The sequence below is a fragment of the Hydra vulgaris genome, chromosome 12, assembly GCF_038396675.1.
Source record: "Hydra vulgaris chromosome 12, alternate assembly HydraT2T_AEP".
NCBI classification, from domain to species: domain Eukaryota; kingdom Metazoa; phylum Cnidaria; class Hydrozoa; order Anthoathecata; family Hydridae; genus Hydra; species Hydra vulgaris.
In genome coordinates, this window is record NC_088931.1 from 7,394,887 (window position 1) to 7,421,306 (window position 26,420).

The 26,420-nt window shown below is 26.9% G+C and overlaps 1 protein-coding gene across 1 annotated transcript in view; it reads left to right on the forward strand.

Annotated features, from left to right (window-relative positions):
- LOC100206122 (WD repeat-containing protein 36) overlaps positions 1–13,676 on the forward strand; it is a 44,481-nt gene extending 30,805 nt beyond the window's left edge. Inside the window, exons 19-24 of the mRNA XM_065811398.1 lie at positions 7,616–7,716; positions 11,873–12,030; positions 12,818–12,940; positions 13,011–13,110; positions 13,179–13,366; positions 13,450–13,676. Of these exons, the coding sequence (XP_065667470.1) occupies positions 7,616–7,716; positions 11,873–12,030; positions 12,818–12,940; positions 13,011–13,110; positions 13,179–13,366; positions 13,450–13,599 (820 nt within the window). The 3' untranslated portion in view covers positions 13,600–13,676. The remainder of the gene's footprint in view (positions 1–7,615; positions 7,717–11,872; positions 12,031–12,817; positions 12,941–13,010; positions 13,111–13,178; positions 13,367–13,449) is intronic.
- Positions 13,677–26,420: the final 12,744 nt, after the last annotated feature.

Genomic DNA, 26,420 nt, shown 5'->3' on the forward strand with positions numbered 1-26,420 from the left:
TACTTTTCTTGGACTTACCCAAAAATTTTTGGGTAAGTCCAAGAAAAGTTATGCTCTCCTCCCCATTTGTTTCAGTTTTGGATGGACTGTGTTTTATAAAAATGTTTCAATAATTTTTTAAATTGCTTATAACATATTAGCTAAAAATATGATTTTTGCAAATTAAAAAATTTTTTTTGTTGAAAATACTCAGCTGAAGTATTGTATATATACAGTAGGCAGATCCGTTTTTAATGGTCGAAAAAACTGTATTTTTGCCACTTTATTTTCCCATTCTCCATTGATATACAAGACAATTCCAAAACAAGTTATAAAAATATTTCAATTTTCCTGACCTCCGTGAGGGTTTGAATATTTTTAAAAAAGTCATTTTTGACCAATTATTCATTAAATTGCTATCTTAATTGCATCAAGGACCAACAAAACTAATAAATTTTTTTTTGTGTGAGCTGACTCTACTATTAGGTAGGTTCGTATAAAATTTGAGCTCAAAATATTTAAAATTTCTCGAGATAACACATTTTGACCTGGTTTCTTTTAAAGACCTGGTTTTTACTATGTTTTCAATTGTATATTTATCTAAATACTCCTAAATATTCATTAAAAAACTTAATAAAATTTGCATTTAAGAAGTTTGTTAAATAAGGAATCCAAATACTGTACTTAATAAAGATAAAAAAATAAAAGTAAACTGTTAAAAATGTAAAAGACTTTGACTAAAGGTTTTAGAAGCACGTTTTGTAAATAATATACATAAAAAATTTTTCTTATAAAAAGTTAAACTTTTCTTACAATTTATTAAGAATTTCTTTGGACCAGTTACACTTATAAAATGGAAAATTAATTCTGTGTTCCTTCAAACCCAGTAAAATATCTTGTAACTTTTCCTCTTTAATTGTTGAATCAATAATTTCTTTTACCAATTTAATAGCTCTTTTACAACAGTCATTGACACAGACTAATCTCTTTATAAACCTTTGCATTTTTTTATAATCTGAATCAACAGTCCACAAATCAGGTGGACTTTCTAAGCACTTTGAAAAATAAGGAACTATTTTAAATAACAGCCATGAATTTTGACCAATGTAATCATTTAGTTCTGATTTTTCATTTATTTCTACAGGCCTTAACTTTTCAAGTTTAAAGATTTCAGGTTTATTTGATTTTAACAACTGCTGAGCAACTTTTTCTTTAACTTTATTGTCAAGACTTTTATCAAATAAACAAAAGATAACTGTTTCTTCAGAAAGATAATAACTGTGTCTAAGATAGCTTGAAATAAAAGCTTGAGGAACATCAGCATCAAAATCTTTCATTTTTATCATCTCTTTAACCGTACACAAATCATTATGAGCAGCAGAAACAATTTGATTTGATTAAAGAAAGTTTTTTGCATGAACTGAAGCTACATGTATCGCAGCCTTTGAAAATACTGTTTCTTCCTCTAGGGTTAAAAACTTTAGGATTGGTTGAGTAAGTTTCATTGCAAAAATGTATAAAGCGTCTGCCATAAATCTAGCTTCATGTTCAGCAGCTGGTTTGTGTATAATAAATCCAGGAACTGCCTCCCTTTCTTCCAGAAAAACAATGACATATTGACACAGATGTTTATAATCATTTCTGGGGAAAGTATGAAGTTCCAAAGCTTTTTTGCAAAAAGATTAACTTTTTTTAGCCATATCTTCTAATAGAGTTCCACAAACTTCGCACCATGGAAACCTTGATAACTAATCCATATTTTTTTGAACATTTTCATAATGCATTGGCCAAGCAGTTTTGAATCTCGTATATATAGATTTTGATGGACCTTTGCTTTCTATTTTAATGATTGCATTTATTGCATGTAAAATATGTCGTTCTTGAGAATGTTTTCTACAAAGAAGCCTTAACAGAGGTTGGTTTAAAATTTTAATTAAATTTTTATAAAAAATAATTTCATAATAAACTTGTTCAAAACTTGTTAACTATCTATAGATAACTGCATAAAATGCAAAACTAAACCATTTAGACTTTATCTACCATTTTGCTTTGCAACTTCTTTTTTTAAATTCTTGTATAACCTTTTAGACGCCTTAGTAAAGAAAAGATGTGTTGCTTGTGATTATCAATATTATTATATTGAGTTCACTTTTGAAACTCAGTTATTGAAGCAAAATTCAATCAAATTTTGGACAGTTTAGACTCACGTAATAAAGCCTTTGGTTTGGCAATAATAAATAAGTCTAATAAAACCTTTGTTTAAATAAAAGACACTTAAAGATATGATGTAATATTTCCAACTAGTATAACAAAAACACTGAATTTCTGTAATTGTTTTTTGAAGAAGCCAAAAGACAGGTGATTTATAACACTTTAAAGTTGTATCATTGAACATTGTTTTAAACTCAGTACTCAGATGGTCTAGCAAAGGAACAGTGGTAAACAATTTAAAATAATTTAAAATGCAATTTTAAGACTTGTTCAAAGCGTATTTGAAGGTGTTGATTAACAATATTTTTAAGTAAAAAGACAAAATCTTTTAAAAGATTTAAACTACAAAAATTATCATTATTACTTGCTTGCACAATTGTGTAATTAAAGGAGTTATATTAAAAACATGTCTTGTTATACACAGTGCAACAATAAAATAAAAATTTGTTATTAACTTCAGTAGAAGTAGCAGTAGCAGAGGTTGCACAATTAAATGTTCTATTGATATAAATACATTCTTTGTGACAGAAAACTATAGGAATAAAAAACTTTGTTAAGTATCCATGCCATGATTTGAAGTGCTACATAAACAAATTAAGCGACAATTGAACTAATCAATGGCCATGTTTTATGTTTAATAAAACACAAATTTGATAAAACACAAGTTAAGCAGGGTGTATGTTTAAAAGGGAGTCCGAAATTTGTTTTCCATATTTGAAACTTTTTTTCTCATTTGTAATTCAAAATGCAATTTATTAAAAAGATACGCAGTCTAGTGTAATAAAATAATGTCCATTGATATATTTTGATGTATATTTGTTGTTACTAACTTATTTTGTCTCCTGATTATAGTTTACCAATAAAACTTAATAAAATTTTTACAGTCCAAAATTTGTTTTAACTGAAATAATTATTTTGATTTATTTTTAACTAATTGAAGAAAATATTTAAAAAATAAAGTTCTATATGACAAAATAAAATAAGGTATGTCAATTAAATTTCTAATTAAGTCGTACAATTCCAAAGTTAATTTAACCTCATCATCATAATCATAATCACATCATTATTTTTAATTGCAAAATTATGAAACCGAAATACTGTTATGTTTTCCAGTTTTTAATTTCTTTCCAACCGTTTCAGATAACTGTGCAAAATTTGTTTGAAAATTGTTGTTGAAATACTTTTATTTAATTTTTTTGAGTACGTCCAACAAGTTAGCAGGCATCCCCCATATATATATATGTGTGTGTATATATATATATATATATATATATATATATATATATATATATATATATATATATATATATATATATATATATGTATGTATGTATGTATATATATAATGCCATCATAATTACTATTTGTTTATAATACTATTAATAGTTTAACTATATTTACTGCTTAATTATAACTATAAATGTATTTATTTTAATTTTTATAAAACCTTGTTTTACTCTTTTACTGTAAAACTTTTCAAGTAATTAATAAGATATACTTGTTTTTGATTGAACTCTTAAAATAAATATTTTTTATAAAATATGTGCTATTGGAACTCACCAATTAATCAATTTTATTCACAACATTTAAATGAAATAGTATTCTTTTCATATATATGTCTACTTTTTGTCTCCATTATACTATTATTATTTCCATTGAGCTATTTTGTCTCCATTCATCTTGGGTGATATGTTAAAGATTGTAATTGTGTAGAGATTTAACTTTAGATTAACAGGTAATGCACCAAAACTCTTCTTTTTCTGCAGATACTTGTATTGTTCATTTTAATAAATGTATTTATAATCATGTATTTATAATAATATGTATTTATGTATCTAAATTTATTTATAAAAATATTTAAAATATTTATTATAATTTATATTTTTTGTGTTGTGTACCTGTATGTATTATTAAAATATATGCAAATAAAGCGTTTATTTTCTTTTTTACTTGCTATAACACTAATGTTATAGCAAGTAAAAGAGACCTAAAAATGCTATTGCATGTTAAAACACTGGATTCAAATTGTGAAAATAATTTCTGCAAAAATTAGTGTTTATAGGTGCATTGTGAAACCATTCTTACTGATTATATCATAAAATTTTAAATGGGAACAACTCATTAAAATGACAATTAGTAAAGCAAAAAAAAAAACTTGGTCTAATAGAACACAGTTTTAAAAATCACAAAAGTTCAATGAGACTACTGTAGACATTTTTGGTTTGTCCCCATTTAGAATATGCTGCTTCAGTCTAGAATCCATACTATGATAAGGATATAAAACAAATAATACAAGTGCATAGGACATCTGAGGACAAATACAAGGAAAGATATTTTCCAGCCTTTAGAAGAGAGGCATCATTGTGGTGAATTCAGGTTTTTAAATTTTACACAGACAAAATTGATTGGCATAATTCAAATGAAAAAGTGATCACAGAAAATACTTTGGGGACACAAAGACATGACCAAAAGATATTCTGAAGAGGTGTTTCCGGCTCGGCAAGATAGAACTTTTTTAATGAACAATTATGGTGTGAAATAACCTCCATCAAGAAACAATTAATCCATGTGGAATCAATTTTTTGAAAAATCTTTTTGATAAATTCAATGCTGTTAAAACCTAACATATGTATATTAGATAATAGCCGTATAAATACCACAGCACCATGTATTATTTTTGTGTAAACAAAAATAAAACATGGTTGTATCCCAATTAAAGTACTTAGATCTATTTTGCAAAACAGATTAATGCTAGGAAGTGGGTTAAGTATTAAAAAAAATCCTTAAAATCTTTCATAATCTTATATTTAAATAAATAAGGACATTACAGAAACCATCCAAACCACATAAGTGTGGAGCTATGGAAACCTAATGCAAATGGTATAGAATAATAAACCAAATAAATATTTTTTTAGTGTTTGCTTGATTTTTTGGTGTGCTGCTACATCAACTGAGGATTAGCACGGGGCAAATATCTTTTCTTTTTTTTCTTCTTTTTCTGAAAACGCTGTAAGCAATAAAGTTAGGAAAAACTAGTAACTATTTGTTATCTAAGTACGCTAAAGTTGATGTTAAAGTTTCCCATACAATTAATTAAGAATTTAATTAATTAAATAAGAAAGATAAAAACTACAGTTTTTAATAATTTTTTAGTTGCAAATATTCTATTTATTTAAATAATTCATTAAAATATTGTAAGTTTATATTTTTTTGCATAAAAGTATTCAACAATATCAATATTTTTTGATATTATAATGTCAATGTCCCCTATGAGCTAGAATTACTGCCTTCATACGTCATGGCATAAACTTAAAGCTTGTATGGTAGGCAGTGCAATTTCCCTCCAGGCCTTTTGTAGAGTAGCCCAAAGTTTATCTTTTAACCAGGCCTTGTTCCCTGAATCTTGCGGAATAAAATTTTCCATAAATGCTCTATGGGATTCATATCAGGGCTCTGTGGTAGCAAATCCAACACTGACATGTCTGACTCTTCAAGGTATGCTATCACTAACCTTGCTTTGTAGCATGGAGAGTTGTCTTGTTAATATATAAAATAATAAAGGGTTTACACCAAAAAGTTTTTTGGTAGACAGCATCATATTCCTTCAGTACTCTAATGCACTGGTATTGATCCATGGAATTTACGCACCTGAGAGATGTCCAACTTTATGCCAGGTCATACAATCCACACCATCAATGACCTGGAACCATACTTGACTGTTGGTATGATGCACTCTGGCTTATATTTTTCCTACTGGTGATGCCTTTCAATTGCTTTTTTAGCTCCACAAAATGAACTTTCATTAAATTTTCATTAAATTGAAAGGAACTTTCATTACTCCATAAAACTCTCTTCCATTCTTTAAGATCCCAGTTCTTGTGAGCACACGCAAAGTCTAATCTCCTGCAATGTGCACCAGTAAAAAGAGGCTTTTGATGTTAACACAACCTGGTAAACCAACTTTCAACAACCATTTCCTTATTATCATTGCTGCTAGTTTAGCGCAATGATTTTTTTCCATAGCCAGCTTAATGTCTATGGAAAAAATGATAATGTTAAATGTAGGAAGTGACCGGAGCCCAGGCCAAATATGGACTTATTTTACAACCCATACCTTGGCTAATCAATAATTCTATAACACATGTGTGTGTATATATATATATTTATTTTATAATGGTGATTTAGGTGAGCAGTGTGATGTCATACTAAAATAGCATGCTTCTGGGGGCTTCAGTACATACAGTACATACATTGACTGACAAATAGCCTGACTCGCAGTGGAGTACTGCTACATCGTCTGAAGATTTGGCATGGGTCAGCAATCTTTTCATTCATTATTCTTCGTTTTCTTCTTTTTCTAAAAAAGCCGTATCGATTTAGATAAGCAAAAAAAGTAAGCAAGTGCTCACATAAATATGCTATAGTGTGTATATATATATATATATATATATATATATATATATATATATATATATATATATATATATATATATATATATATATATATATATATATATATATATATATATATATATATATATATATATATATATATATAGAACTCTTATATGTTGTCCGAAAGTTTTTTCCATATTTTGTTGACAAAAAGTAAAAATTAAAATGCAAGACCGGAATTTTTTTTTTTATTAATTGATAGACTGCCTGCCCCAACCAAACCCTCGGTCGATGTAGCAGCACACCCTTGCGGGTCAGGCTAAAAGATATTAGATGTAACAGCACTCTGTTGCGAGTCAGGCTATTGGTCAGTCGATATAGCAGCACTCCCTTGCAAGTCAGGCTATTTGTCGGTCGATGTAGCAGCACTCACTTGCGAGTCAGGCTATAAGATAGTCGATGTAGCAACACTCTGCGCATGATTTACAGTAAAAAAAATAAAAATAAAAATATTTTATTAAAAAAAATAAAAATAAAAACATTGTTTATATTGTTAAAAACATTCAGAATGTTTTAAAAACATTCTAGTCAATTAAATTTGCGTTTTTGTGGTTTTTTTAAAAAACAATTAATTTGTAATTAAATTAATGGTTTTAACTTTCGTCCAACACGCAAATGTTGGACGAAAGTCAAAAGTAATTAAAAGTGACGTATGTGTTGGCGTAAGAATCATTTTTTACCCTCCGTGCTTCCCATATGCAACAAACTATATATATATATATATATGTATGTATGTATGTATGTATGTATGTATGTATTTATAAACATAATGTGAATTTTAATCCAAGATAAAATATTTATTTCATTTATAGGGTTTGTCAAAATTAAAACACTATCTTTTATTAAAAACTGGCAAAATTAAAATAAAACACTCTGTTTGGGGAACTCTGTAATAGCACCTTATATGGTATTATGCAATCAAGTAACATAGTTAAGTATTTAGTTCTAATAAAGTAACATCTATATTTAGGTCTAATAAAGTGACATATTCTGGAGTTCATCCTTCTCCGCTTCCAAATAATTATGAACCAATATTGTTATCATTGCCAAAAACTCATGTAGAAACAGATGGTAAAATTATCTTTTAAAATATATTTTTTTTGTAATTTGTAAAATGTAATTTCCTTAATATTTTGGCATTTCCATTTCTGTGCATAATTTTTCTTTTTCTTTGTTTTAACAGTTAGAAGTCTTAAAGTAATATACATACTGTTATGATTTTCTTAAAGAGCATATATAACATATATAAAATAAAATAAACAATTTAAAAAAAATAATAATAAACAGTCTAATTTTTCAGGCAGCCTAAAATATTTTTATCATATTTAGGCTACCTGAATAAATTAAATATATATTTTTATCTTTAATTTTCTTTTTTTTTTTTTTTTTCCCTTTTTATTATATGTGTTAATGTTGCAATAGTTTGAAAAATATACAATTATTTTCAAAACACTATACTAGAGCAAGAAATATACAATTATTTTCAAAACACTATACTAGAGCTAGAAATATACAATTATTTTCAAAACACTATACTAGAGCAAGAAATATACAATTATTTTCAAAACACTATACTAGAGCAAGAAGTATACAATTATTTTCAAAACACTATACTAGAGCTAGAAATATACAATTATTTTCAAAACACTATACTAGAGCTAGAAATATTTGATGACTGCTATTTCTCATCAAAAATATATTTTCACTTGAAATACTCACAAGTAGTTTATTTTCATAAACATAAATCGACAAATTCGCAACTTCTGTGCATGATCATTCATGAAATATATTTAAACAATTGAAACTTTATTTTGAAAACTTTTTCCCTTTTTTATTTGGTTTATATAATTTAAATTTTTCTATTCTTCTGTTTGTTCTATAACATTGTATAGTTTTGTGTCCTCTATTGTTGTTTTAAAAAATCTTAACTTTAATGGTCTTATTAAATCTTTTTGTGAATTTGTTTTTTATTTTGTGATGGTTTTCTACCAATCTAACTTTACATCTGTACAATCAACAGTTGGATGTTTTTTTTACTAAATAATATGTTGTATAGGTATATATTTAAATCATTAGCCAATACTTAACATTTTATCCCAGCATCAGAGTTGCAAAAAAAAATCCATAAAAGTCTTTTACTTACTTAAAATCTGTTATTTTGATTATTGAATGGGAAAAAAGTAAATAAGATTTATTATATTAGATTTATATAAAATATATATATTTGAATAGGTTATATGGTCTTTGAATAGGTTATATAGTACATTATATAGTATTCTCTCATTCTTTAGTTTTACCTTTCTTCGGAGCTAACTAATTTTCATTTAAAAATCAGTTAGTACTTATTTACATTTTGTGTGTAAACCATTCCTATTTTCTTTAGGGCATTGTTTAAATTCAATCATTTAATGTCCAAGTGAATCATTTGAGTAACAACTATTATACCTTCTTTTACAAATTGACTTCATAGCCATCATAGTGTTTAGGTTTTCTAAAAGTTCTTTCTAATCTTTGTATTTCTCAATCTTGTTGAAATTACATTTGCTTTGTTGATTTATTATCATTTGTATTTTATTTTTGATTTATTTTTATTTTATCAGTTGACAACTTGTGTTGGTTTATAAATGCGTCATTTGTTTCATTGTTGTTACTTACATTGTTTGACATAGTGGCATCCTAATTTTTATCTTTTGTTTTCAGTTAGTGTTAATCTGCCATCATCAATCAATCATGACAATCTGCCACTGTTTTTTTTCTTAGTGAAATCAATTCGGATTATTATTATTCTGATTAAATCAGTTAACTCTATTCTGGTTATTTCAGTGAAATAAATCAGAAGTCCTGATTTTATAGTGAAATAAATCAGAAGTCCTGATTTTATAGTGAAATAAATCAGAAGTCCTGATTTTATAGTGAAATAAATCAGTTCCAACATTAAAATCAGTTCCACCAATTTGAAATGGATAATTTACTCAATACAATTGTTTCTTTTATTTTTTTGAGTTTTCCAGACATGTCTTACACAACTGCTTTATTTATTTATTAATGCCAAAATACATTTTCATATTTCATATGAAAGTGTATTTTGGCTCTTATTTTAGACTTTTCAATTTCAATCACATAAATATAAGAATACCAATAACCAATATGATAAAATAATATATAAAATAACCAATATAAGAATTTTAGTAGAATTTAAAGGATGTTTACATCGGTTTCTATTAAATTTTATTCCATGGGTTAGTGGTGCCTGTAGATGCTAAGTTTGTTTGAACAGTCAGTAGCTTTCAAAGAGTTACTTGTACTAAGGATGGTTATTAAATGATCAAAAAGCCTGTTTGTTCTTTCAAAATTCAATTTCAGCTCTTGCACTTGGCTTTTGGAATCTCATAATTGGCTAAATGACTTTAGAATATTAGAAAAATTTAGCAGAAGGAGGTTTTTATAACTTTTGTAACTTATAGCTGAAAGTTTTGTTTTCTTTAAATTAACACTAAGAGCTTTCATATAATGGAATTGGATCTAACATTGCTTTTTTTCTAAAATCATTCTAAGAGATTTCACCCTAAGGATGGATCTATATATTTTGCTGCAGTTAGCCTAATCAAAAAAAACATTTCTAGTGTGAATGCCAATTGAAAATGTGTCATTTTCAAGAAAATACAAACTTAACAAGATCATCATTTTCTTACACCTGAGTCATGAAAGGCTTGAGAACATGTATCTCGTGAAAGTTTTATTTTCTTTTGGCTGTTTAATATCATCTTTCGTGAAAAGCTACACTGATTAATAATATGTTTAACCAATCCAGCAATGTCATTGCAAAAAACGTCTGGTTGCAGTGTTTTTCCACTTTTTTATTACCATTTGATAGATCTCTCTATAGTTGAAGAATTGTAGAAAGATTCGAGTGCCTTGTCACATTGACTTAATTTTATAGCTAAATTTGATTTATTTGTGACCTGACCAAGTATGAAAAAAAGTGGCTGCTTTGTGAGTTTGTTTTAAATAAAAAATTTTATTGCTATGAAGGTCTTTCATTTGGCTTGTTTCAATTGTATTGAAACAAGCAACTTTACAAATAATGTAATAGCACAAAAGATTTAATCTTGTCAGAGTTGTAAAAATAACTTTAGTAAAATCATAAAGGCCAGGTATTATTTTTTCTCTCTCCATTTTTAATCTTAAAACATTTGTCTACATTTACATTGTCTACATTTAGCAACATATGCTGAAGGTAAATATTTTTTATTAGAATCATAGTTCTCAATAAAGTATTTTCGAACTCTTGCAAGTATTGAGCCATTTCTAGCTGGTAGTATATTTAAACCTTTTAAAAGCACAATTAACATATATTAAAATTTTTTTTAGTAATTTCTGGTTTTTCAAAACTTTGCTAGAAATACTATATTAGACAAAAGGTAGTATTGCTTTTTGTAATTTTTAAATAACTTTGAATTTGTACATCTGCTTTGTTTTAATGGCAAGAAAATTAGAGTAAGAGAAAAGAGTAAACTTTTTTTGTAATTTATTGTAATTACTAAAATGACAATGACTTTCTTGCACGTTTCTTTGCAGTGTTTTTAAAAATTTGTGAAAGTCGTGTTTAATTACTACCAAAACCTCTTAGTTTGATGTTTGCATAAGTGAGACTATAGTGTAATGTTAGTTGTTTGTATGCTTTTCAGCGTGGCATCAACTTCAGTTCCAGTGTTGATTTTGTATACCTACAATTTTATTGTTGGTTTTAAAGATTATTAAAGCTTTTACTTACAACTTATTTTATCTAATTACGCAGGTTCAACTTGTTATTGAACAGTGCTGTTTGTGTATATTTTTTTTCAATTGCATCAGTTTGCTCAATAATTTTTATTATATTTGTGGCATTTTTTGCTAAATACAGGACAAATAAGCTCTTGCTTTATATGTTCTATTGCATTTCTTGCACGACTTTGTGCAAGTTCTATTTCTTGAACAAGAACTTTTTAAAACTGGACAACTTGGTTGTTTTCAACTAAATCTTTTTGCATTTTTTGCACAACTAAAAGTTGTGCAAGAAATGCAAATTATATTTGTTTCATTTATTTTTTGTTTTTGTTAGTTTGACTACTAATTTTCATACTAATTCTATATAATAAAGTTAAGTTTTTTGATTTGTTGAGTTCATTCAGATTTTGTTCTATTTTTTTTGTCCAATGTATTTTATTTTTTTTTCACAACCTTACAGATCCAACAGAAAATTTAGAAGAGCCACTTGAAGAAAAAGAAATCACAAGCAATGTCGAAAAATATATATCTCCAGATCAGTTAGGAGATTATGTCATAACTTTGTCTTTACTACCTGACTCAAAATGGAAATGCCTGACAAGTTTAGAACTAATAAAAGTATTAAAATTTATGATTATTTTGTTTGTAAATTATAATCATCATTGATTTAAAAAAATAACATTAAACATAAAACATATTAGATTAAAAATTATTTTATTATTAGTTTTGTTATTATTGATGTTATTCTTCTACTACTTCATTTCTATTTCATCTTATTACTACTTTTTATTTCATTATCATTGTTATTGTATTCAAAGTGTACTATTCAGGTTTGGTATAGATTTTAGCATCTAAAGCCTAGTATTTAACTGAAATTTCCAAATAAGGATCAGCTAGTAAAAACAAAAAGTAAAGTCTGTATTCTCTTGAGACAGATTTTATGAATAATTATGAAGACTTTTAATCCTAAAGTCTGCATAATACTTATTTCTTATAATAAATATTTTTAAGAACATGTGCAGTTTTAAAGGCTTTGAATTTCATTTCTAATTATAGTATATGCAAAGTATGAATCTTGCATTTTGATATTAAGTAAGAGAATAAAATAATTTTATTTAAAAGTTTTAATTTTAATAATTAAAAAAAAAGTTAAAAAACATCTTAAAACAAAGTTTTAAAACATGAATTCATTATGTATTTTCAAGGTTAAATAGATAAAAGGAATTCATAGTATGTCTTTTTTTAAAATTTATGATTAAATACATTTAATATATAGTTAATTAAAATTGATTTGCTTTAATAATTAAAAAATTTATTTATGATATTAATTATTAATTTATAATTATAATTAGTTTATAATTGTGATTGTTGTAAGAAATTAAAAGTATTTAAAAATTTTCTTTAGAGTCGTAATAAACCAAAGGAACCTCCAAAGAAACCTGAAGCTGCACCTTTTTTTTTACCCACAGTTGCTGGTTTAGAACTCACTTTTGACAAAAGTAAAGGATTAACTGGTGGCCAAGAAAATGTATTCATTTTTATATATCAGTTATTATAAAAGGATAGCGGTTTCTTTAACTTTTATGTTTTCTTTTTAGGCTTCAGAAAGTCGCCTGACTATAGTTAAAAAGTTCCACGAAGAAACTTCTTTACAAAAGTCACTTCGCGAATTCGGAAAATTCCCTGATACACACAAAGGTAAGTTTTTTGCTTCTTGGTTACTCGTATTTTTTATCACTGAAATAATACGCCCATACTATTTTTAGTCACTGAAATAATTGAAAAATTGAAATTGTTAACGCCATCAGAAACAGATATACAATTTCGAGCGCTCTCACCAGAGCTTGGAGGTGATATAGACCTATTAACATGTCAAATCAGATTATTTGAACATGCTTTGAAATTAGGAAAAGATTATGAGATAGTACAAGCGTATATTGCATTGTTTTTAAAGGTACAGTTTTTAATAATTTGTTTTAAGAATTTTATTTTAAAATGTTATTTGTAAATTGTATTAAAAATATTTTTCTTATTCAGCTTCATGGTGACCTTATAATTAGTACTGAACAGTTAAGAACAACGGCCGCAGATTTGTTGGATATGATAAAAAATACTTGGTCTGAATGTGACGAACTTCTTGATGAATCACTCTGTCTTATTAAGTACTTTAAGAGTGCGACGGTTTAATATTTTTTTGAGCCTTAATACTTTTACATTATTCAGGGAAAATTGTATTTTTTTTTTTTAAAAAAAATCACTTTTCACTTTTTTTTTTTTTTTAAGTTTATATTAAAAATAGTATATTTAAAATATCATAATTTGATTTTTCAGATACCTGATGTTATTTTTTTAATTTTGTTTTGTTTAAAAAAAATTTTGATATTATTTATATTTAATCCATTGTTTGTCAGGGTAATATGGATAAAAATATTATATGAATATTCTATTTTTATGGGAATTTTTTTTTTAGTTCGTAACCACCATATGATTCCTTTTTTTTTTTTTAAACATTCAGGGTGTATACAATAAAAATTCGCAATGAATAGAATGTAAATATATTTTTAAATAACTATTTCTTTTTTAACATTACTTTTCATATATCCATATTACCCCACTGGTGGGTTATATCTAGGTGTAAGTATAGACTCAATCGCTCTATGTAGATTTTTCACAACCTTTTCATTTACTAATTTTTAGCTAGACTTAACTAGTTCTTCACGCTTCGCTGCATATTCACTATCTTTATAGGTTTTAAATCATCAGCATAGATCATTACCATTAAAACCAACACTTCATGTTTTTTTGCTTTTAGTAATGCTTGAGATTTTTTTATTTTTAACATTTTTAGTCTGCCTTCTCTTAACCAATTTTTAAGGATCTTTTTCTGATGACATTTCAAAGGAGCAAAAAAAAAAAACACCAAAAGATTGCTACACGTAACTTGTGTTTGCAGGTTTGCAAAGTAATATGAGCTTTTTTGCTAGCAGAATACGTTAAATAATATAGCAACATATCGCTGTATCAGTGCAAGACCATAACATCTCAAAATTTACTTTAAATATAAGAATCGGAATATTGGTCTACAAAAAGAATAAGATTTTTGTTTTTTGATATAAAAAAAAAAAAATGAAACAATGAAAGCAGTGTCTCTATTTCCTAATAGTCTATCGTTATTTCTATAATAAAGTAAACCTAAAACTTTAACATTAAATTTCTCATAATAGGTAATTTTGAGATGTCATGGTTTTACACTGGTACGCGATATGAACTACCGCTACTGTGTCCATCACGCAGCAGTTACGTTGACTTTCATAATTCTTTTCACAATTATGTACATCAAATTTTCAAAAAATGATCCTCCATCCATCCTGATTACTCCATACATTGTATTTTTTAGTTCTTTTTTATACCATGCATCATGAAGGTGCAGGACATTGTAGACCACAAAGGGAGGTAGACTCTGGTTTTTGCTGATCCACCATACAGTGTACATTAATTTCCCGCATGATGGAGCAAGGTACTAGACTGTTTTTAATGTTTTCCAAACAAAAATTTTTTTTGCGTAAACCGTTTTTATCTAAAATAAAGGTACATGTGGTCTACAAAATAATTTCATTAACTATTTAATGTCTTCTCGTTTCGCTTCATAAAAATTTTTCAATGTTTTTAGAAAAAAATCAATTCTTTTGTCAAGTTCGAGCTTTATTTTTACCAAGAACTAAATTCTGTCATCTTTCAAAGAATATGCATCAGTTTTTTCCTGGGTTTCCATTTTTGAATGGTTTTTGTCAGTTAATGTCTTAATAATGTCACATCTATCTTGTGGAAAACCCTTATCAGCTACGAAATCAGGGTTTCTTCTGAAAGTTTTTCATCGGCATTACTAAGACCAGACCCACAACTGTTTCCGATTCATTTGTCATTCCTGTGGATTTGATCATGAATTCCCATGTAAATATCTCAAAGAATTCCAGAAAAATTTTGATACATTGCATACTGAGTCGTCTGCCATAACAAGTTGTAAAGCAGTCATTAATTTACTGTGATTCAATTATCTTGCATTAATACTCAAGAGGCATTCGGTAGTTTATTTCAGCAATTTATATTTTATCTACAATATTACAGTTTGAGTTCAGTAAAAAAAATGTAAAAATCAAATAAAAGGTATTTAGTTATTATAAGGGTTAATTTTAGAGAAAATAAATTTGGAAAATGTATAATGCTATATAAAAAGCAAAAATATATGTCGCATGGCTTTTACTTTTTAAATAAAACTTTCAAATGTATTTAGGAATTTAAAAATGATACATACAGGCCTGGATTTAGCTATAGGCAGACTAGGCACTGCCTAGGGCCCCAAGCATCAGGAGATCCAATTCCAAAACAAATAAATATTTGAATTGAAAACTTTTGATAAAAAATCAACTATTGTATTGACAAAAAATTGAACTTTATATATTGTGAGTTTGCACATAAACGTTCATAGTTTCAAATTATTAATTTGAAAAACATGTTTTTTCTACGGGCGCCATCTCGTAAAAATTACTTGAGTAATTTTTTAGTGAAAACATACACCCCTTTCTTGTTTATTCATAATTTGTAAAATTATAATGTAGGGTATAATCAAATTTTCAAATAGAAATCAAATTTCAACTTAATAAGTTAAAGTTTGAATTTTATTTTTACAGAATAAACTAGAAACTTAGATTAAAAATGATTTTTAAGTATAGTACAATTCAATAAATTAATGTAAGAATTTAATTAGTGCATTATTTCATTCATTTCGGCAAAGAAATATTAGAATATTTGACTTTTTCCTTTATTTTAGAAAAAACCATTGCGATACTGCAGGCCTTGCCAATGTGCAAACCACGTATCTGACTATTTTAAATTTCGCTTAACTTTAGTCGCCATTTTAGTGATACCAAAATATGGGCAAAAAATGTTGCATTTATGGCTGCACTACAAATTATTAATGTGCAAAAAAGAAATCTGATACTTTAAAGCTTTCAGTATACCAATTTCTTAAAAATGAAGAAGAAAAACAAATGTGGATTAAAGTAATTCCAAATGCAAACTTGTAAGTAACTAATAACACAGTAGTTCGTGAGTTGTATTAACCGATAAATTTTAAAAAACAAATAGTTAGAGGAAAATATCGTCCTAAATTTCCACCATCTATTTTACCGTCTTGTCAAACTTCTACCCATCTTCCTCCATTACGTGCAACAACTCGTGCTTCTTCGTGTTTTGGAAATTTCGCTCAAGATAAACTATCCACTTTTTAAGGAAAAGATAGAGTACTTTTTGGTGAAATGAAAAAAATTCTTTTAAATAATGAAAGAGATTTAGGTGTTCCATTAGAATGCTTTATGATTAATAACAATATTCATTTAAAATCACAAGTTTATTAAAATGGAGTTTCATATTTTTTAATCAAGATTAGTGAGGATTTGCATTTTTAAACTTATCATTATGGTGCCGAAAATAAAGTTCCTTCAATTTCTAAAAACAGAATTTTAAAAATCAACACATGGTCTTAGAAGAAGTTTTGCGTTATTTGAAAAATTTAATTCCAGGCTGAAAAGAAATTGTAATTCAGGAATATTTAGCTTCTACTGGTACACAGTGCGTTGGTAGTATGATTTATTCTAAGGAGGTTTTTATTAGATCTTTTCAGTATTTTGCTACATCCAGAACTTTGTATAACCAATTGCGAATAGATTACCAATTGCCTTCTGTAAGAACTTTGACAAGAATAACTTCAAAAGTTTCTAAATTAAATGAGAAACATTTTTTGACTAATATTTTTCAATCTGTTGAAGAAAAACAGAATCTTTGTTATTTATTGCATGATGAGGTTTATGTTAAAAAAATATTGTTACACCATGGTGGTACATTATTCGGAAAAGCAATCGACGATTCAACTTCTCTTGCAAAAACTATATTGGGTTTAATGGTAAATTGCTTATTTGTTGGACCATCATTCATTTCCAAAATGATTCCTATGAGTAAACTAAGCTCTCAATTTCTTTTTGAACAAATTAATATTACTGTCCAATCAATAAAGGAGTCTTCGGGTCAAGTTAAAGCTATAATGTGCAATGGAAACAGAATTAATCAGGCATTTTTTTAAATCTTTGAAAGATCAACTCCAGATAAACCTTGGTTGACGAATGATGGTATTTTCTTAATCTTTGATTATGTCCATTTGCTTAAAAACATTAGAAATAATTGGCTTACTGAAAAAACTGCTCAACTTATTTTTTATGATAAAAAAAAAGTATGTAAAGTAGCACAGATTGTCTTTATGAACTTTATGAACTTGAATCTAAAAATTTAGTTCAACTATACAACTTAAGTAAAACTTCAATATTTCCAAAGCCAATTGAGAGGCAATCAGTTTCTACCTGTTTAAGCGTATTTTGTGACAAAACTTACCACGCTTTAATTAATCATTCAGGACTGCAGCATATAAAAAAAAAGACAAAATATATCAGATTTTTTTAGCATTGTTGTGTCATGGTGGAAAGTTCTCAATGTTAAGGGAACAGGTGCTGATATTAGATTCAATAATGAACTTCAAGTAGTAATTAGAGATCCTAATGATAATAGATAAGAAAATATATTGAATTTTGGAAATATGGCTGGAAAGCAAGGTAAAAGGAAGAAACAACTTACTTGTGACACTGCATAGCCAATTTACCACACATGTAATGGTATTGTTGAACTATGTAAATCATTATTGGATAGCTCACATCAATATGTCATTCTTAGTGAGTTTCTACTGATCCATTGGAAAAAGAATTTAGCAAATTGCACCAAGGTTCAGGAGGTACATATTTCATAACAGTACAACAAGTAACTGAAAAGTTAAATATTTCAAGAGCTAAGCTTTTGCTGTTACTTGATAACCCAGCTGTTGAGATAAGTCTTGATACAACCCATTCTTGTCCAAATTGTGGTTTTCTATTGGATAAGCCCTCTGCTGAGATTATTGACAACCTACCAGATCTCGAATCTTTTATTTCTCTCGATACAAATATGGCTCTTATATATATATCAGGGTATTTAACTCGTAATAAAGATAAAGAACTTTCATAAAATAAATTGCTAGATAAAACCACTTTTTACCACCAAAAGTATGGACAATACTCAATTGACCGTGGTGGGCTTAATATTCCCACAGATAATACCTGTCAATGAGTAATATTTTCTTTTATAGTTTTCAATGCAATTAAGGATAGAGTACGCAGAGTATCATTAAGCAATATTCTAATGATGATTTCAGCGTTTTACAATTTTGAGATGCAGCGACACAATGGAAATATTCTTTCAAATATTTTTTTGAACAATTTATGTAAACTTCTGACTCCACATATATATATATATATATATATATATATATATATATATATATATATATATATATATATATATATATATATATATATATATATATATATATATATATATATATATATATATATATATATATATATATTGGTTTTGTAATTTTATTTTAACTCAAAAAACTTTTTTCTCTGAAAAAGATTTACTTTATAATTAAAAAATGAAATTAAAATAAAACATATAAATTATATATATATATATATATATATATATATATATATATATATATATATATATATATAATATATATATATATATATATGTAATTTATGTTTTGTTTTAATTTCATTTTTTAATTATAAAGTAAATCTTTTTGAGAGAAAAAAGTTTGTAGAGTTAAAATTAAATTAATAAACTGATTTTTTTAGTTTATTAATTATTATGTTAATTCACATTTTTTTAGTTTATAAATATTAGGTTATGTTAATTCACCTCCCCAAGGCCCAGAAGGCCACTACAGACGAGGAGGCTACTTAAAAGTGGTTATAACCCTCTCTCAACTCTATGACTCCGAAACACAAACCTTGACGAACAAGGCCACTGCGCGGAGAAACAAGTTGAACATCAACTCAAATAGCTTGTTGTCAATCATCTCCAATAAGTGCAATAACTTTAAATGATCTGAGTGCTAAAATTAATAGACAGAATGATGCCGGACTATGGGCTAATTTGTCTAAGGAGGATATTGAATTATAGATTCAAAAGGGGCCCGAAGTCTGTCAGAATATAATTGACGCATTTTTGGCTTCAAAAACGTCGTATGCAGAAAACGATCGCTATTGCTCAAAAAACCTTTTCACTAGCAAAAAAGCCAATGGTGAAGAATTTAAACGAGAATGGTTAATATATTTACCATCGCTAGGTAGTGTGTTTTGCTTTGTGTGCAAAGTTGCTGTTTAGAGTTTCTCAGTTCTCCCTAGCAATGCATGGATTTAGAGACTGGAAGAATTCGTTTTTATTGTTAAAAAGTCATGAGAATTCACCCGAACATAGAGAAGCTTTGATGAAGTATTTAGAGCATAAAAATAATTATAGTGTAAAAATTCAGCTGGACTCTGAAATCAGAAAGGAACGAAATTACTGGCGACAAGTTTTGAAACGAGTAGTAGCAGTGATTTGTTCTTTAATAGAAAAAAACTTGGCTTTCAGAGGATCCAACGAAAGTTTCGGCAAAGAATCCAATGGCAATTTTATAGGATTACTGGAGCTTATTTCGAAGTTTGATCCTTTTCTATCTGAACATGTGAAAAATTATGGAAATGTTGGATCTGGAAAAACTAATTATTTATCAAAGACTATTTGTGACGAACTCGTTGCACTGATGGCCAAGAAAGTTTTACAGTCGATTTGCAACGAAGTAAAAATTTCAAAATATTTTGGTTTATCCGTCGATTCTACACCAGACATTAGTCACAAAGATCAGCTTTATATTATCTTGAGATATGTTGATGATACAAAATTTGAACCAATTGAAAGATTTATCAATTTTGTGCAAGTTGAGGATCACTCGGGTGAGAAATTAGCTGAAGTAACCATCAATTTTTTGGATTCAACTCTCAGCTCGGACATATCCAACTGTAGATCACAATCATATAACAACACGCCAAACATTTCTGGAAAATATAAAGGTATGAAGACGAAAATTTTGAATATCAACAAGTTGGCCACCTTTTTGCCGTGTGCTGGACATTCATTGAATTTAGTGGGTTCATCTGGTGTTGATTGTTGTATAGAGTCAATTAATTTTTTCGGAATAGTTTAACAAATATATAACTTTTTTTCGTCATCAACCAAACGATGGGCTGTTCTGGAGAAATTTTCGGATAGGTCTGTTAAATCTGTCTAAAACCCAATGGAGTGCTTGTGCAGACTCTATGAATAGAATATATCGTAACTACGAAGACATAGAAGATTCTTTGAATGAAATCGCGGAAGATTTATGTTTTCGAATTCGAGAGCGGAGGCACATAATCTGATTGGAAAGATGGACGAATTTGAATTTGCATTACAAACAGTTTTTTGGAACACCGTCCTGAGTCGAATAAACTTAGTTTCAAAATGTCTACAAGATTCAAAAATTACCCCACACACTTGCTCGAATTTATACTCATCTCTTGGTGATTTTTTTGATAAATTAGTTAGCGATTATAATGTCATTGAAGCAGAAGCGAAAAAGTTGCTTCCAGACACCTTCCGTCCAAAAAATTATGGAGCAATACTATGAAGACATTGATGAAGCTTTGTATAATGAACTAATTCATTTGCATAATTATATTAAGTTAACTTGCAAAAGTGAAGATTTACCTATAAGTCATTTATCATTATATAAAATTATTAAAGAAAAAAAATGAAAATTGTGTTTCCGAATTCCGAAACAATTTTAAGAATCTATTTATGTTTGATGCTCACTAACTGTTCTGGAGAACAAAGTTTTTCAACGTTAAGACTTACGATAAATTATTTAAGATCAACTATGATACAAAATACATTAAATAGTTTTTCATTGCTATCAAGTAATGTAGATTTGATGAAAAAAATTGATTTCGACGAATTGATTGAAGAATTTGCTAAGGAAAAGTGTTGAAAAAAGTTAATGTAAAATTTGAAAATAAAACATACTTTCACATATCGAAGTCCATTTTTTAAATTTGATTGAGTGTCAATAATTGAAGTTGCTTTTAAAAGTATATTCTTGATTCTTGAATAAAGGATTAATATATCATTATAAAATTTGAATCTGCCTAGGGCCCCAAATGGGGTAAATCCGGGCCGCATATTTTGAAACCCTATACAGGCTCAGAATAACCTTAGAATAGCGCAATCTGATTCGTTGGTTTTGAAAGAGAGGCATGCGCGCGTTAGTTTAAAAATACAAAATATATACTATATCAGAATTTCGTAATAAACAGTGCAGTTAAACAAGTTGTTTTCGAGCGGAATGTTTCTTTTTGTTTTTCAAGACAGTAAGTCTAGTGAAATCTTGACGAGTGTTTTTTTCGTGACGAAGTTATTTTTTGTAAAAATCCAAATGATGAATTAATTAATCCAAAGAAATCTACAAAAAAAAATATTCATAGTGAATTTTTATTCTCACCAAGTTTTTAAAGCCTATCTTTGATGAAATTAACTTAATCCTATTAAAATAAAAGAAGAGTTTGCTTAAAAAGTTATTCTAATCATTAAAATAAATTTTTAAGTGAAGTATGCTTTGATCAATCTGTCAGGTATGATTGTTGTATTTGATAATATGATTATAGTTTATTTTATTATTAATGATAATAATAATTTAAAAAATGTTTAAATCCTCCTAAATAATACTAATTTTTTTTTTCGTTTTTCCAAGTTTTCCTTTAAAATCTCCGTAAATCTTTTAATTTTTTAACTCAGAAAAAAAGTGTGGCCACCTTTTTGAAATAATAAATTTCAATTAATAAAGATAGTAATGATAATAAATTAAAAATGTTCACAATAGTAAGAAAATTAGTTTCTAATAAACAAATATTAATTTCAAAACAACAGTCGGATAGTTATGCACTGACAGAAAAGTTATAGTTTTAATTACATAAAATAATTTTAGATTAGTTTTATGTTAAGCATAAAAGTAAATTAAGTATTATATAAATAATATTTTTAAATTTTGATTCTTGCATCTACATTGATTTCTTTTTTTTTTTTGCCATCAACGTTATTTTACTATTATTATTTTTAAAACAGTAATTGTAAACAGTTTACAATTACTGGTGTTATTTATTCATTTTCTTGTTATTATTTTGATTGTTTTATTTTTTATTTGGGCATCTTTTTGATCTTTTACGTCTAATCTTTTACGTCTTACAGTTTTAATTTCCATTTGAATTCTTGGAAAATCAAAAAAATACAATATTAATCATAGCTCCATCTGACAAGACTTTTGATCTCCTTTGCAATAACTCATCAGAATAGCTACATATGTGCATATGTAGCTATTCTGATGCATATGTTTTGCACCTACTGGAGTTTATATTAGGCTGTAACAAATGTCGGGGGTCCTTGGCCTATTCAACTGATGAACAATTTTGTTTTTTTAACTATACAACAGTAGTTACTTGCTTGTTCCAAAAAAATAAAACCTTAATTAAAAAGATTTACACTACTTTTAGAAACCTTGATATTATTTTCCTCTTATTTGCTTTAAGGCTGATCTTTTTTTGTTTTTCTTGCACCAGACAGATGAAAATAGTTTGGCAGATGTTGGTCAATTATGACCAACTTTTCAACTGCAATCTGAGCATTTTAGTGTCAATTTCAGTTATATAATTTCTTTATGGATGCTGTAACTTTATTTGGCACTAAGATTTGCTTTAACTAAGGCATTGACCATAAAATTGTGCTTGTACCATGTTTCACAGAGTATAAATTATTTAGTATTAAAATTTATTTAATTAACTAATTACAATCTTAGATTTTTTTGTACATTCTAAAGATAGCTAGTAACATGAAGTTTTTTTTTACTTTTATCTATTTTAAAAACTAACGCCTTTCTGCAACTGTTTGTTATTTCTCTGAACTAATATTTATCTAATTTTTGTCATTTTTTATTATACGTTTAATATTAATAACTAAAGTATTATTTATTTCATTTGTTATTTTATTTTTCTTAAATTAAATTTTATTATTCTCATTATATTTATTATTATTATTATTAAAGGTATATTTTTTCCAAAATATGCTTTTATTATTTTCATAATTAATATTATTATTAATAATATTCATATTTTTATATACCCTTTTATAATACTCCTTTTATTGTCCCTCTTTAATTATTATTTTTGATTTTTGTCATGTGTTTAATTTACTTGCATAGTATTTACTATTTTTAAATATCCTTAATGTAAAAAATTTCACAATTTTAATTTATATAAATATATTTTAATTTATATAAATATATTTTAATTTATATAGTATATGGTATTATATTATATTGACTATATGATTTAAGTATAATTTTTGTTTTCAGATACCAACTGTCAGTTATAACATTTCAATAAAAACAAAAATTGTGACTATTATTTATATCATGATATATTATCAATTATAATTGTATCCTTTGCTACATGTATGTGATTGTAACCAAAAACAGTGACATCTATCGGTTAACTTCAAGAGTTGTTTATTTGCTTTTATGGTGGCTATTACTACTACTATTTGACATTCAATAATGTCAGGATTTTGTTTTTTGTTATCAAATAGCAACACTTGTTTATCTTCACTTTCGAAACTCAAATTAAAATCTAATTTGTGAAAATCATGGTGCAGAACCGACTAAGTAATCTTGATATTATCTCAATAGATTCAGATCTTATGAAATAATTATATATTAAAAAATTTTTTAAATACTTTGTGAAAATAAATTAATAAAAATTGTAAATTATTTAAAAAATTTTACTCTGTTTTATATTATTTCGTATTATAGTAATGTATTCTTCTGTGTTTAAATGAACATACAAAAATGTTATATTTTTTTCAGTGTTTTCCTTTTTCTGTTAATAACATTTGTAAAAATAATTTATTAATTCTATTGACTTTAATCATTTATTAGAAAATATTGATAAAAGTTATTTTATAAATTTTTAACTGTTTTTTATATTTATTTATCTCTATATTTTTTATCTCTATATTTTTTTTTACATAAAATGTATTTTTAGCTATTAATAAAAACAATATAGATATGGCTATTGTATTGTACATGTAATGTATTCTCACATTGCAAATGTGAAAATACTTTACATGCTCCTTTGCAGTTTCCATATAGTGTATGTGTTAATCATACAATATATATGATGGCATACTTAATAAAATATTGAAGCGCTTTTTGAATATTGCACAATATGGGCAACATGTTAAGTGCTGGCCTGGTTAAGGGTGATTTAACTGAGTAGCGTTCATAATTTCGGTGATTTAACTGAGTAGTGTACATGATTTTACATTAATTTTGGTGATTTAACTGGGTAGTGTACATGACCTAATTTTAAAATTGATTTTTTTCAGTTTCTTTTTTTTTCACGAGTAGCTGTAGGAAAACAATATCTCAATAAAAAAAATCATTATCTTAGCTTCAAATTTTCAGGATATGTTCATTATTCAAGTTTTTAGTGCCTGATCCTAAAATAAAATAAATTGATTTGCAATTACCCAATTAACTGAGTGGTTTATCGCTAAATATATATATTTTTTTACTATTAAGTCTGCCATTTTAGATCATTTAAATTCTTTTTAAATATTTTTGGTTCAGGCACAAGTTACACTAGTATACTAACATTGTGCAAAATTTCAATCTTTAATATTGATGTAATTTTAAGATATTTATGTAGGATAGATTAGGGTATTATGAGCACCTTAAGCGAAAATTAGACTATTTTCAAAAATTATTATGCTGGATCCAAAATTTTTACAAATAAACAATTTTTAGGGATCCCTACTCATGATCCACTTAGATGTTTGCACCCGAAGTTTTTTTAACAAAAACACAAAGGTTTTAAAAAAGTAGCTAAAGAGCTCATATTACCCAGACCACTTGGTAATATAAGTACTTTAAAATAGCTCAAAAACCTAACATTAATTCAGTAAAAAAATACCAACCTGACGATTAGAACTGATTTTTAGAACATAATGATTCGTTATTAACAAATCTTATCATTAAAAGATCAAATTTTAAGCCACTTTTTGTTGAAGCAATAATACTATGTTTTCCGCATTTAATAATAAAAAAATTAGTTCCTTATTTTTTAAATTTTATTAACTCGTTTAACAATAAAAACGTTTTTTAAGACAAGTGTCTTAAAAAACGTTCACAAGACGTCGCAAATGTCATATTTGCGACGTCTTACGGACGTTTTTTACGTGTGCACACTTATTAACGAAATACAGCTTATTCATTAAATAAAGTTTTTTTAAGTTTTTGTATACAATATTCTTTTTAAGATTGATCACCTATAAGTTAATAAAAAAATTTATTTTATATATGATTCTAAACTTTAGTTACAGAAAAATTTACAACGATGAATTTTATTTATCCAGACGACTATATAACTGAAGTTGTTCTTCAGACTGAAAATTTTCTTATATAAGAATTAGTGTTAGTTCGGATAAAACAGCCGAGGAATGGATGGAAAAATTTGGAGCTGCAAACAACACGAAACTCATTATTCAACGAAATCTTCATTCCAAGAGGCGAGTTATTTTCCGTTAGCATATTTCAAAGTAATCATAGTTACACTAAAATGCGTTACCAAAAATTGTTAGTCAAAGTAATTCTTTTTTTCAAATAATTTATCAAGGATTTTTTTTCAGTTGATGCACTACGTTTTCTTCAAAGCGACAATGGATTACAGGTAACCTTACGACAATGGATTACAGGTAACCTGCTATATACTATATATGAAATACTTATATATGAATATAATATATATAGGAAACACTTTTTAAGGAGCGGTCTGAAGTTTCTTAAATTTGGAGCATTCCGATAGTGAAATCTTTACGTTATTAAAACTATTTGTAAAAATGCTGTTTAAAAAAACATGTAATAGAGGCAAATAGTTAACTATGAAATATAAGTT